At 33.8% G+C, this 11,345-nt stretch overlaps 1 protein-coding gene across 1 annotated transcript; it reads left to right on the top strand.

Moving 5' to 3' along the window:
* Positions 1 to 4,032: 4,032 nt before the first annotated feature.
* On the top strand, positions 4,033 to 6,977 carry LOC108483428 (G-type lectin S-receptor-like serine/threonine-protein kinase RLK1). The gene has a single exon (XM_017786820.2). The coding sequence runs from the start codon at positions 4,292 to 4,294 to the stop codon at positions 6,707 to 6,709; it is 2,418 nt and encodes an 805-aa protein (XP_017642309.1). The 5' UTR covers positions 4,033 to 4,291; the 3' UTR covers positions 6,710 to 6,977.
* Positions 6,978 to 11,345: the final 4,368 nt, after the last annotated feature.

Raw genomic sequence — 11,345 nt, 5'->3', positions numbered from 1 at the left:
CAATGGCTTCAACACAATATCAACCTTGGCCAAATACCATTTCTATGGCATAACAAGTATTTGAACCATGGCTAACATGAACATCAAGTTAGCAACTAAAACATGCATGAATCTCATGACACAACCTCATACATACCTTAATCTTGATGCAAGTATAGCCAAATCTCCTTCTAGATCTCTTCTAAACCAAAAATGGAGCAAAAATCCTCCCTTTTTCCTTAGTATTTTCGGCCAAAGAAGTGAAAAATGGATGAACAAAAATTTTTTTCTTTCCTTCTCTACAACTCACGGCAAGGGGGGGCATCCATGCTCATCTTTTTTTTTTTTTTGTTCATTTCTTTAATGCTAATTCTTATTTTATTTCTTCATACATAACTCACTAGCCAAACATGTTGGAAACATGTTTCCCTTGCCCATCAACACCTACCTTGGCTGGCCACTATGCTTCTTTTGGGGAAATTTGACATGCAAATCCCTTATTTTTGCATGCATGATCAACTAGTCATCCCACATCTTCCCATCATACTTTCAAAGTTTACTACTAGGCCCTTTCTAGTGAAATTCACATTTATAACACTAAATCAAATCATCAAAAATGTCACACACAATTTAACACATATCATAGGCATCAAAATAAATTTTAAATTATTTTTATGCCTCGGTTTTGTGGTCCCGAAACCACATCCCGACTAGGGTCAATTTTGGGCTGTCACAATTAGAACATAAAAATACTCTATTATACCCATCCAGACCAAAGGCACAAAAGAAAGTATGCATAGATTTGGCATTAAGTTGTAAGCTTCTCCTATCTTCTTCATTCTATTCCTTCTTGCTTTTAGGAGCTAAGATCTCTCCTTGTTGCTTGAGTCGTATGGATGGGCCATCCTTGATGATGTCCCATATAACAATCATTGGCTTGTATGAACAACATCATCCTAGTCTTTCAATGGGAATAATTAACACTAATAAAGTAGAAAGCTTTTAGAAATGGATTGAGACTCACCAAGAAAAACGGAGTCAGAAGTAAAAGTCATCTTGTGTGGTTTGAATTGTCGAAAGTTAAGCTACCTCAAGGATCTTCTCTTGGTTGTTAGATCATCTTTTAGAGGCTAACTCGGATACAATTGTTAGCTCAAATGATCAACCGAAATTTCCAAGAAGGGGGTGAATTGGCTTTTTAAAAAAATTTCTGAAAGCTAAAGAGAAAAGATAGAAAAGTGAACACAAGAATTTAGAGTGGTTCGACCTCAATTGCCTACTCCACTACCTTAGTTTTCCACAACTAAGGATTTTCCAAAATTCACTAATTTGATCAAGCTTTAAGGATAATATTTAACCTTACAACTGCCTTAAGATTTCTACCAAAATCTTAAGATACTAACCCTCTTAAAGAGATACAAAGTAGCAAACAAAAAAACAATCTTTACAAGATTTGAATGTTTGCAAAATTAGGCTCAATTACAATGAAAAGCACTTGAGAAAAAGAATGAAAATAAAGATTACAAGTGTATTAAAGAAAAGTATGGAAATATATGGCACATTTGTTGTTTTGATTGATCTTTAAGCTGGATTATTCTTTTTAGTTGTTGTAGGACCTTTAAAACCTGGTATTTATACCCTCTAATTCATTTCCAACCGTTATGGTTGTTGAAAAATAAATAAAGTTGTTAGGATGAAAAATATCAAATCATTAAATTCACCTGTAACAAAAAGTATTGATACTTTTTGTATGAGTATCGATACCAATAGCATTTAATGCATGATTCAGTGAACGTTAAAGTTAGTTTTTTTTATTTAAAGATATTTTTATTTGTTACATTAAAATAATATATCAAATAAAGAAGTTCAACGTATATGTCCTAATAGTCATGACACTCTCCCTTCGGTATTGTGAAATTAAGCCTCTATCCCCATAGTCGCAACAATACCCATATTTGAAGTCACGACCCTCAGCCCACTACCTTTAATGTCACAACTCGCTTTCACTATAGTTGTGACACTAAACCCTACAATTATCGATGTTACAATATTTCCCTTATTGAAGTCACGAAATCGAATTATTGCCTTCATGGTTGTGAATCAACCCTTTTAAAGTCGTGACATAAAGCTACTACCCACAATGTCGCGACAACACCCTTTTGTCTTAATAGTTTTCACATTTAGTTGCTCAATTGTTACTGAGGTATCATGAGAGCTTTCGTAAGCCTACTTATAACTCAAAATTGAATAATGATTTCTTTAGAAGTATTAAATGTTAACTATCTTGTATAAATTGTCTTATTTAATTTTGAAATGAAAGTGTAGCTGCTTCAAAATTGGAACGTGGTGTCTCATATCTCAAACCTGACGGTGGGGTTGCGAGTGGGGTGTTACATTTAGTAGTGTCAAATATTGAGTTTGGTTGATTCTAGGACTAAACTAAGATTAATATCAAGTCTAGAAGTACATGCCACAATAGTCTATGATAGTTATGTATCATTGATTTAAATTGGCCAGAGAGGATCTTTATGCTCTTGATATTTTTGCTAATACATTTTTTTTTGTTTGATTTACCTTCGCACGCATTAGTTGATATTATGCTCTTGATATTAATGCATTAGTTGTACATGAATTAGTTGAACTCGGATTTCTTCTTCGTACAAAGTTGGGGTTTCAACTCCTCCTCCTCTTCGTCTTTATCTTCACCTTGACCGTCATGTTTATCTTCATCTCCTTCCTCCGTGGTTGAGTGCGATGTCATCCTAGGTTGCCATTGTGTGTCATCCGTTGTACGAATAGATGGTTGCAAAGATGAGTCACCTTGGTAGAACAATGATGTTGGGGGTGTTTGCGACATTATCGGTGTATAAGTGTATGATGTAGCATACACCGGTTGCAAATAATATGGTGGAATTGTCGGAGGTGGTGGATACATTGATGTTGCCATCATCATTGACATATAATATGCTATTTGTCGCATTTTTTTAAAATTAAATTAAAAATAAAAAATATAATATTAAATATTTAAAAAATATTTTTGACTTTAATCAACCGTTGATCAACGTTGACCAACCATTGACTGGCATTGATCGACTGATGACTGAGCACATGGCGCTACTAGAACACACCACGTGTCCCTTTCTTTATTTTTTAATATTATATATTATATTGATTAAAAATGTAAAAATTATATATAATATATATAGAATTTTAAAAAGCTCAAAAATAATTTTTTATGTATTTTAAAAATCAAAATAGTATATATGATTTTTACATTTTAAAATTTATAATTATATGTTTTAAAATTTTAATAAAAATTATTTTAATTTTTATAAAATATTATATATATAATTTTTTACATTTTAATCAATATAATATATAATATTAAAAAAAAGACACGTGACATGTTCTAATAGCGCTAAATAGCCGACCAACATTGATCAATGGTCAATCAAAGTCAAATTTTTTTATATTTAAATATTTAACATTATATTTTTATATTTTTATTTTAAATAAATCTAGTTGTCATGTGGCATGACATTTTTTTTCATTGACCAAAACTATGCCACGTGTTATTTTTTTCATAAGCCAAAATTGCTTAACGAGGGTTACAAAATAGACTAAAAACAAAATAAATTTATATTTTAAGTTATACATTAAGAAAAAAAAAGTTTAAATAAAGAAAGTGAATATTCCTTGAAGCACAATTTTTTTTTTTAATCTCCAAAGTACATGTCAACGCGTTTTTTTGGAAAAAAGCTACATATTGGTCGGGCTACAGTTTCAAACATCTGCTACGTCACGAAGGTGAAAGGGTTTCCAGCTATTGGCCTAAGCTCTGCCGTATTATGAGGGAAAAGTTTATGTTGAATAACAATGATGGTAAATAGTAGGCTTTTGTAAATTGATTTTTGACCAACATCAATTTTGATTGGTTTTCTGATACGTTCTTAGATGCTAGAAAGAAATTTCAAGGGTTGAATGATTCAACACAGAGAATTAGTAGTTATCAACTTTTCCAAGCTTGACTGCTTCTGTCATACAAGCTTAACAGTCTTTTTATGGTACAATTATAGACTAATGAATAAAAACTTATCACTTACTTTCCAAAGCTCGAACTTGAGTAGATTATATGAGTGAATATCTTTTAATATCAGATCGGAGTTCTTAATAGAAGCTTTTAACATGCTGAAAAGAAAATTCCAAGTCCAGATTCTGTCGGACTTATAGTCATTCTTAACCTCTTTATAATTATACGTCATTAGTTCCTTCCTAGAGCGGCTCAATCCTCTGTTTCATTACAAGTTAATCAATGGCCTCAGTTTTTCATCCTTTGTTTTCCGCATACATATTGCTGCTCCTACCTCTTGTTGCTGCTCAAAGTAGTGCTGGTGACATCCGCCCTAGCACCTTCATCGAAGCGACTGATGATGCAAACCCATGGCTTTCTTCTTCCAATCATTTCGCCTTGGGATTTCACCAACTTGAAAATAAAGATCAATTCCTACTTGCTATATGGTATTATAAAATACCAAACCGTACCATTGTTTGGTATGCAAATGGAGATAAACCTGCTCCAAGAAGATCCAAGGTGGAGTTAACTGCTGATCGAGGACTAGTTCTCACCGATCCTAATGGTCTACTGATATGGAGATCTGATTTTGCCACCGGTGAAGTTGCGTTTGCTACAATGAATGATACAGGCAATTTTGTAGTTTATAGTGATTCTGAATCACTGTGGGAGAGCTTCAACAACCCTACTGATACACTGTTACCCACTCAGGTAATCGACAGGGGTGGTTTGCTTTCGTCTCGGCATAAAGAGAACAACTTCTCAAAGGGTAGATTCCAGTTTCGTTTACTTCCAGATGGAAATGCTGTGCTCAATTCCATAAATTTGGAGTCCAACTTTACTTACGTTGCATACTACATTAGTGGCACTTATGATCAACAAAATTCATCCAATTCTGGTTTTCAAGTGAGGCTTGATCAAGATGGATCCTTTTACGTACTGAGAGGAAACAATCAGACACATTCACTTAGCGTAGGAGATGAAGCTCCTTCTGCAGATTACCACTACAGAGCGACTCTAAATTTTGATGGCGTTTTGACCCTGTCTAGTTATCCCAAGAACACGGGAAGCAGTCGAAACTGGAGTGTGTTTAAGACCATTCCAGATAATATTTGCACAACTAATTTTGCGGAGTTGGGTAGTGGAACTTGTGGCTTCAATAGTATCTGCACACTTAAACCCGACAAAAGGCCAGAATGTAAATGCCCACCAGGATATTCTTTATCCGATGCAAATGAAGAGTACGGTAACTGCCAAGCAGATTTCATGCAGGGTTGTGCAGCAGATGCACAAAATTCCTCACAAGATTTATACAAATTAGTGGAACTGCAGAATACAGATTGGCCGACTTCCGATTATGAGCGGATTAATCCTTGCAGTGTAAATGACTGTAAAGCTTACTGTTTGCAGGATTGTCTGTGTATTGTGGCTGTGTACAATGAGAATGGCTGTTGGAAGAAGTCTCTGCCACTTCCATACGGGAGACAAGATACGCAAGTGACTTCCATCTCCTTTCTCAAAGTAAGAAAAGATAATTTTGCCCATAAAACCCCTCCGACGATGCCAGACAAAAAGGGGAACCAGAATTCGCTGATAATTCTGATTTCAGTGCTCTTAGGTAGCTCTGTGTTTGTCAACTTCCTACTTGTTGGGATATTATGTATGGGATCATTTTTCTTGTACCAAAAAAAGATTTCAAGAAATCAGAGAAACAAAACTATCATACAAAGCAGCTTAAGGTATTTTAATTATGAGGAGATGGAAGACGCTACAAATGGATTCAAGGAGGAGCTGGGAAGGGGATCATTCGGCATCGTTTATAAAGGGGTAATAGACACAGATTCTCAACATCAGACTGGAGTTGCAGTTAAGAAGTTAGACAGGGTGGTTCAAGACACAGACAAGGAATTCAGAACTGAAGTGAATGTGATTGCTCAAACACACCATAGGAATCTTGTCAAGTTGCTGGGATATTGTGACGAGAGTCAACATCGAATGCTGGTATACGAGTACTTAAGCAATGGGACACTAGCAAGCTCTCTCTTTGGGGATATAAAACCAAGCTGGAACCAAAGGACAGAAATTGCTGTGGGAATTGCTAGAGGACTGTGTTACTTGCACGAGGAGTGTAGCCCCCAAATAATCCATTGTGATATAAAGCCTCAAAACATACTTCTTGATGATTACTATGAAGCTCGGATCTCTGACTTTGGGCTGTCAAAGCTTTTAGGCACGGAGCAATCCTTTACTAATACTAATATTAGGGGCACAAAAGGGTATGTAGCACCTGAATGGTTCAAGACCGTGCCCGTAAGTGTGAAGGTTGATGTCTATAGCTTTGGTGTCTTGCTGCTAGAAATCATTTGTTGTAGAAGAAATGTAGCAATGGATGTTGAAGTAGAGAGAGCAATTTTGACAGATTGGGCTTGTGACTGCTTTTTGGAAGGCGCTGTCGATGCCCTTGTCGACTCTGATGCAGAGGCCTTAAGTGACAAGATGAAGCTGGAGAGGTTTGTAATGGTGGCTCTTTGGTGCATTCAAGAAGACATCTCTTTCAGACCCACCATGAAGAAAGTTTTGCTGATGCTTGAGGGAATAATTCAGGTGCCTGCTCCTCCATTTACATCTCCATTAACTAGTCACAGTTGTCAAATTTGATGCATATACTCATCTGCAACTACAAGGCCTCTCTTTTCTCCCGTATATGTATGCTGTTGTATAATAAGTTAATGCTTTGCTGTAACATTTGACGAATAAGCTTACGATGAAAATGAGAATGAGCAATTCAAGCAAAGATGAATGAGATTGACTACAAACGCTTTCACCGTTTTCTGGATGTTAAATAATGTATTACATATTTTTTAAATATTATGTATAGCAATTATATTATTTATATTTAAAATTTGTGATTGTCAGTCGTAACAAATTTTTTCCAATCAATTATTTGTTTACATTGAAAACACATGGCAGTTTATCAATTACATTCAGCAAAAGAATACCAAAGGTTTGAAAAGTAAAACAGGACTACTTGGATTATAATGATAATGAAGCATTTTTCTATGGCATTTATTAGTGTTGTACCAAACACCTCTGAACTTAGAATTCTGCACCATATGGTTAAAAAAGAAAATTCAAAAGTGACGACCCTTTTGACAGCTGGGATAAAGTTGACTAACGAGTTAGCAAGATATATATCTTACCTTTAGTTGTCTATAAATATACTTTCTATGATAACATTTAAGGTTGTTATATAACAAACTTTTAAACTTTATTTTTACCATCTATAAAATTAACAAGTATCAATTACTTTCTTTATTAAATTAGTTTTTGTATAATAAATTTTTGTCTTAATTTTTATAATAATGAAGAATATAACCCGGTAAAATAAGATTAGATCTATTAATAGTTCAAATTATCCGTCCAAGTCAAAAATTCGCTTGAAATTTAAAAAGGGCTGGGGAAAAATATTAAGCCCAATAATGGGCTTGGGCAAAAAAATTACACCTATTTAAAATATGAATTGGGCTCGGGCTGAACATTCAAGGCTCGAGCCCATTTCATTTAACCCATTTAAAATTTATAATAATTTATATTATGTAATTTTAAACACATTTAAAAAATAAAAATATATTAAATATATAATACTATTTTATTGTAAACATTAAAATAATATTAAGATGACTATAAAAAAATTTCAATAAATTAATAAATATTAAATTAATATAAATATAAATATAAATATTTTTTAAAAATAATATGGACGGGCCTAAAATGGATTTGGATTAATCTTTTGCAAATATGGTTGGGTTTGGACAAAATTTTAGGCTCATATTTTGGGTCAGGTCGGGCTTAAGCAAGTATAAACTATGTTAATATCATACTTAGGCCCGACTCAACCCAGCCCATGAGCAGCTCTAAACGAAATCATGCTTCATTTTCTTAAAAGAAAAAAAAATTAAGAATTTATAGTTATAAATTTATATTATTTTAAAGTAGCTTTCTTTTCTTTTTTTTTTTTGGATTAGCAGTTGGATTTTTATTCAAAGATAAAAAGCCCAAAAAAGACGACTAAAGTTTCAGAAAAAAATAAAAGAAGAAAGACAAAATTAAAAAAAAAAAGGCTCAATCAAATGAGCCCAAACTACAGGTGATCATGGGTCGGGCCGGCCCAGGTTCAGGCTAGGTTCAGGCCAGGCTCAGACAAAATTTTAGGCCTGTTTTCTAAGCCTGGGCTCGGCCCGACCCAGAATATGGGCCTAAAAATTTGTCCAAGCCCGGCCCAAAATAAAATTGTTAAACCCGAGCTCGGCCTGGCCCATATTAATTTTTTTAGCTTATTTCATTAAATAAAAAAATTAAAAATATAATAAATCAAATACATTTAAAAATATTAAAACAAATATTAAAACAAGAAACAAATAAAAATGAGACTAAAATAATTCTTAAAACAATACACAAATTGAAAATATAATAAAAAGTTGTTATATTAAAATTGAAAATAAAAAATTAAATATGATTAAAAATAAAAAAATTATTTAGTATATAATTCGGACTGGGCCTCGGCTAAAAAAGTTTTACCCGAGGCCCGGCCCGTTTTCTAAACGAACCTCGTTTTTTTGCCCAAACCCATATTTCGGGTCTATATTTTTACCTGAACCCTCCCATTCTTCGGCCGAGCCTTCGGGCCGAGCCGGGTAGCCCAATCCATGATCACCTCTAGCCCAAACCTAGATAAAGAAATAGGGCGCTTTAGAAACTTCTACATTTCAACCGAGAAAACCAACAGTCCCACCTCCTAAAAAGCAACAAAACATAGGGAAACTAATCGTTGAAAAAAGTTCTTCATCATTTCTAATATTTTAATAGCCTTTCCCCTGCAAAAACCCTTCTTCTTCTTAAAAACAACATAGTTCCCAAATCTCTTCAGAAAATCAAACCTCTCATATCCCTCTCTATTGCTCCTCTTATAAACTCAGGGACATCATCTCATCAGCTCCACTGTTCTCCTGTCTTAAAGCCTTCAACAACTACTAAGTGTGTGACGCGTGTTCATATTCATGAATTCAATTACAAGACGCTGAATTTCTCAATCATCTAATTTTAGTATTGTTTCAAGTTGAAATTCAAAATGAAATTGTGAGTAGTGGAAAAAAGGTTGAATGAAAACAATAAAGAAGGTTTCTAAAAGATGACTTGTACAAATTAAACACTTAGAAAAGAACCAACAATATAAATGATCGTGACCTAATTTCTATATTGTGAAAAAACAAACAAGTCGTTGAAGAAGAAGAAAACTGTGACCCGCTATTTAGCAAAATAGGAACTAAAAATATGTTAGAACGCCATACTTCAGAACAAAGAAAGAAATGATGGAAGTTATAAGTTTGAAAAAGAAAGGGTTTGACGCCACAAGGAGAACATTGATAAGTCCAAGTAAGTTAGACCAAGAGCAAAGAGATAGAATTCTCACACAAAACTCAGAAAATTCAAAATTACATTCAAAGTTCTGTTTACAAGAAATTTATAGGCACTTTTGTGACTGTTCAAATGCCTATGTGAGACCTTTCATCTTCAGGAACTAAGTAATTTTATTACAAGTATTAATTTTTTTTTAAAATCATGTAGGGAAGCCAATGAGTCATGTCTCTTCATTGGAATCTTATGTAGTTGAAAAGGTATTTCAATTCTCCTTAATGAAGACTTAAAGTATCCTTAATGTGTTTAATTGATGTCCCTTCAGCTCCCTTGTAACCACATGATAAAAGCTTGTGTAACATCCTCTTAAATGGCACTATGATGAAGACTTAAAACTCCAAAAACGTTCAGACTTGAAGAGTCTCTTTTGGTCCATTAAACAACCTCCTTAATATTCTTTTAAAAGTTTTTAAACTGTCCAACTTTGAAGAGTCTTTAATCATATGAAAAGTCACCTACAAAATAGATATTTAAAATTAAATAATAACTTAAAACACTAATAAAAACAACATATTTAATAACTCTCATGCACACAAATTAAATGAACATGCAACTTAAACCATACTTGAAGTAAATTAACAAATGAGATGATTTAGTGCATGACTTCTTAAATATGAAGATGTTAGTCTTAAATGATGCCAATGTATTAATGCAAAGTATTAAGTAAAGACACATTCAATAAACAAGAAACATAATGCACATTTTAAAAGATGTAGATGTATTAGTGCAAAACATTAAATAAAGATGCATTTAACAAACAAAACACATAATGAAGCAGATTATAAACAAAAATGCATTTAAAAAACAAAACACGTAGTTAAAAATTGAAGAGTTTGTTCAAACTAATCAAACTGTCAACACATTGTATAAAATTGGATCATTATCTTTAGTCCAATAAAAATTGAACTTCTCATGCTCGGCCCAAACTTGCCGAATTAACCCTGACATCGCCTCTTTGAGCATCTTGGATCTAGTCTGAGTCATAGGCCCAACGAGAATTTCCATTGGATTTCTTCCTTAATTCTCCTCATCTTTCAACCCAATTGGTATTGACATAGACGACTTTAATTTTGTTCCAATCGATTCTTCATCAGACGCTCCCATGCATGAATCATCCCCTCCCTCTTCAAAACGATTTGTCCTCAAATCGTCACCTGTATCATAAGGAGATAAATCAGATATATTAAAGCTAGCACTAATATGGAACTCACTCGGTAGGTCTAGCTTATAAGAGTTATCATTAATCCTCTCTATAACTTGGAAAGGTCCGTCTCCTCTTGGAAGGAGTTTTAACTGTCGTTGGGCTGGAAATCTTTCTTTGAGCATGTGCACCTAGACCCAATCCCTGAGTTCAAACAAAATTTTCTGTCGGCCATTGTTTGCCTTCGTCTCATATTGCCTAGTTTTTCTCTCGATAATGTCTTTCACCTTTTGATGCAATTCTTTAACAATTTCTTCTTTATTTTTACCATCTAAATTAACAATCTCATTAAAAGTTAAAGGCAATAAATCTAAAGGTGTAAGAGGATTAAAACCATATACAACCTCAAATGGTGAAAACTTCGTAGCAGAATGAACAGTGCGGTTATAAGCAAACTCAACATGGGGTAGACAATCTTCCCACGTCTTCAAGTTCCTTTTTATGATCGCTCTTAACAATGTAGACAAAGTCCGTTTAACTACTTCAATTTTTCCATCCGTTTGTGGATGACAAGTAGTTGAGAACATTAGCTTTATGCCTAACTTACTCCACATGGTCTTCTAAAAGTAACTCAAAAACTTAGCATCTCGATCTGAAACTATGCTTCTCGGAATTCCA

This window comes from Gossypium arboreum, chromosome 8 (genome assembly GCF_025698485.1).
Source record: "Gossypium arboreum isolate Shixiya-1 chromosome 8, ASM2569848v2, whole genome shotgun sequence".
In the NCBI taxonomy this organism is placed as follows: Eukaryota; Viridiplantae; Streptophyta; class Magnoliopsida; order Malvales; family Malvaceae; genus Gossypium; species Gossypium arboreum.
Note: the sequence above shows the minus strand (reverse complement) of the source record. Positions and strands in the feature narration are given on the sequence as shown.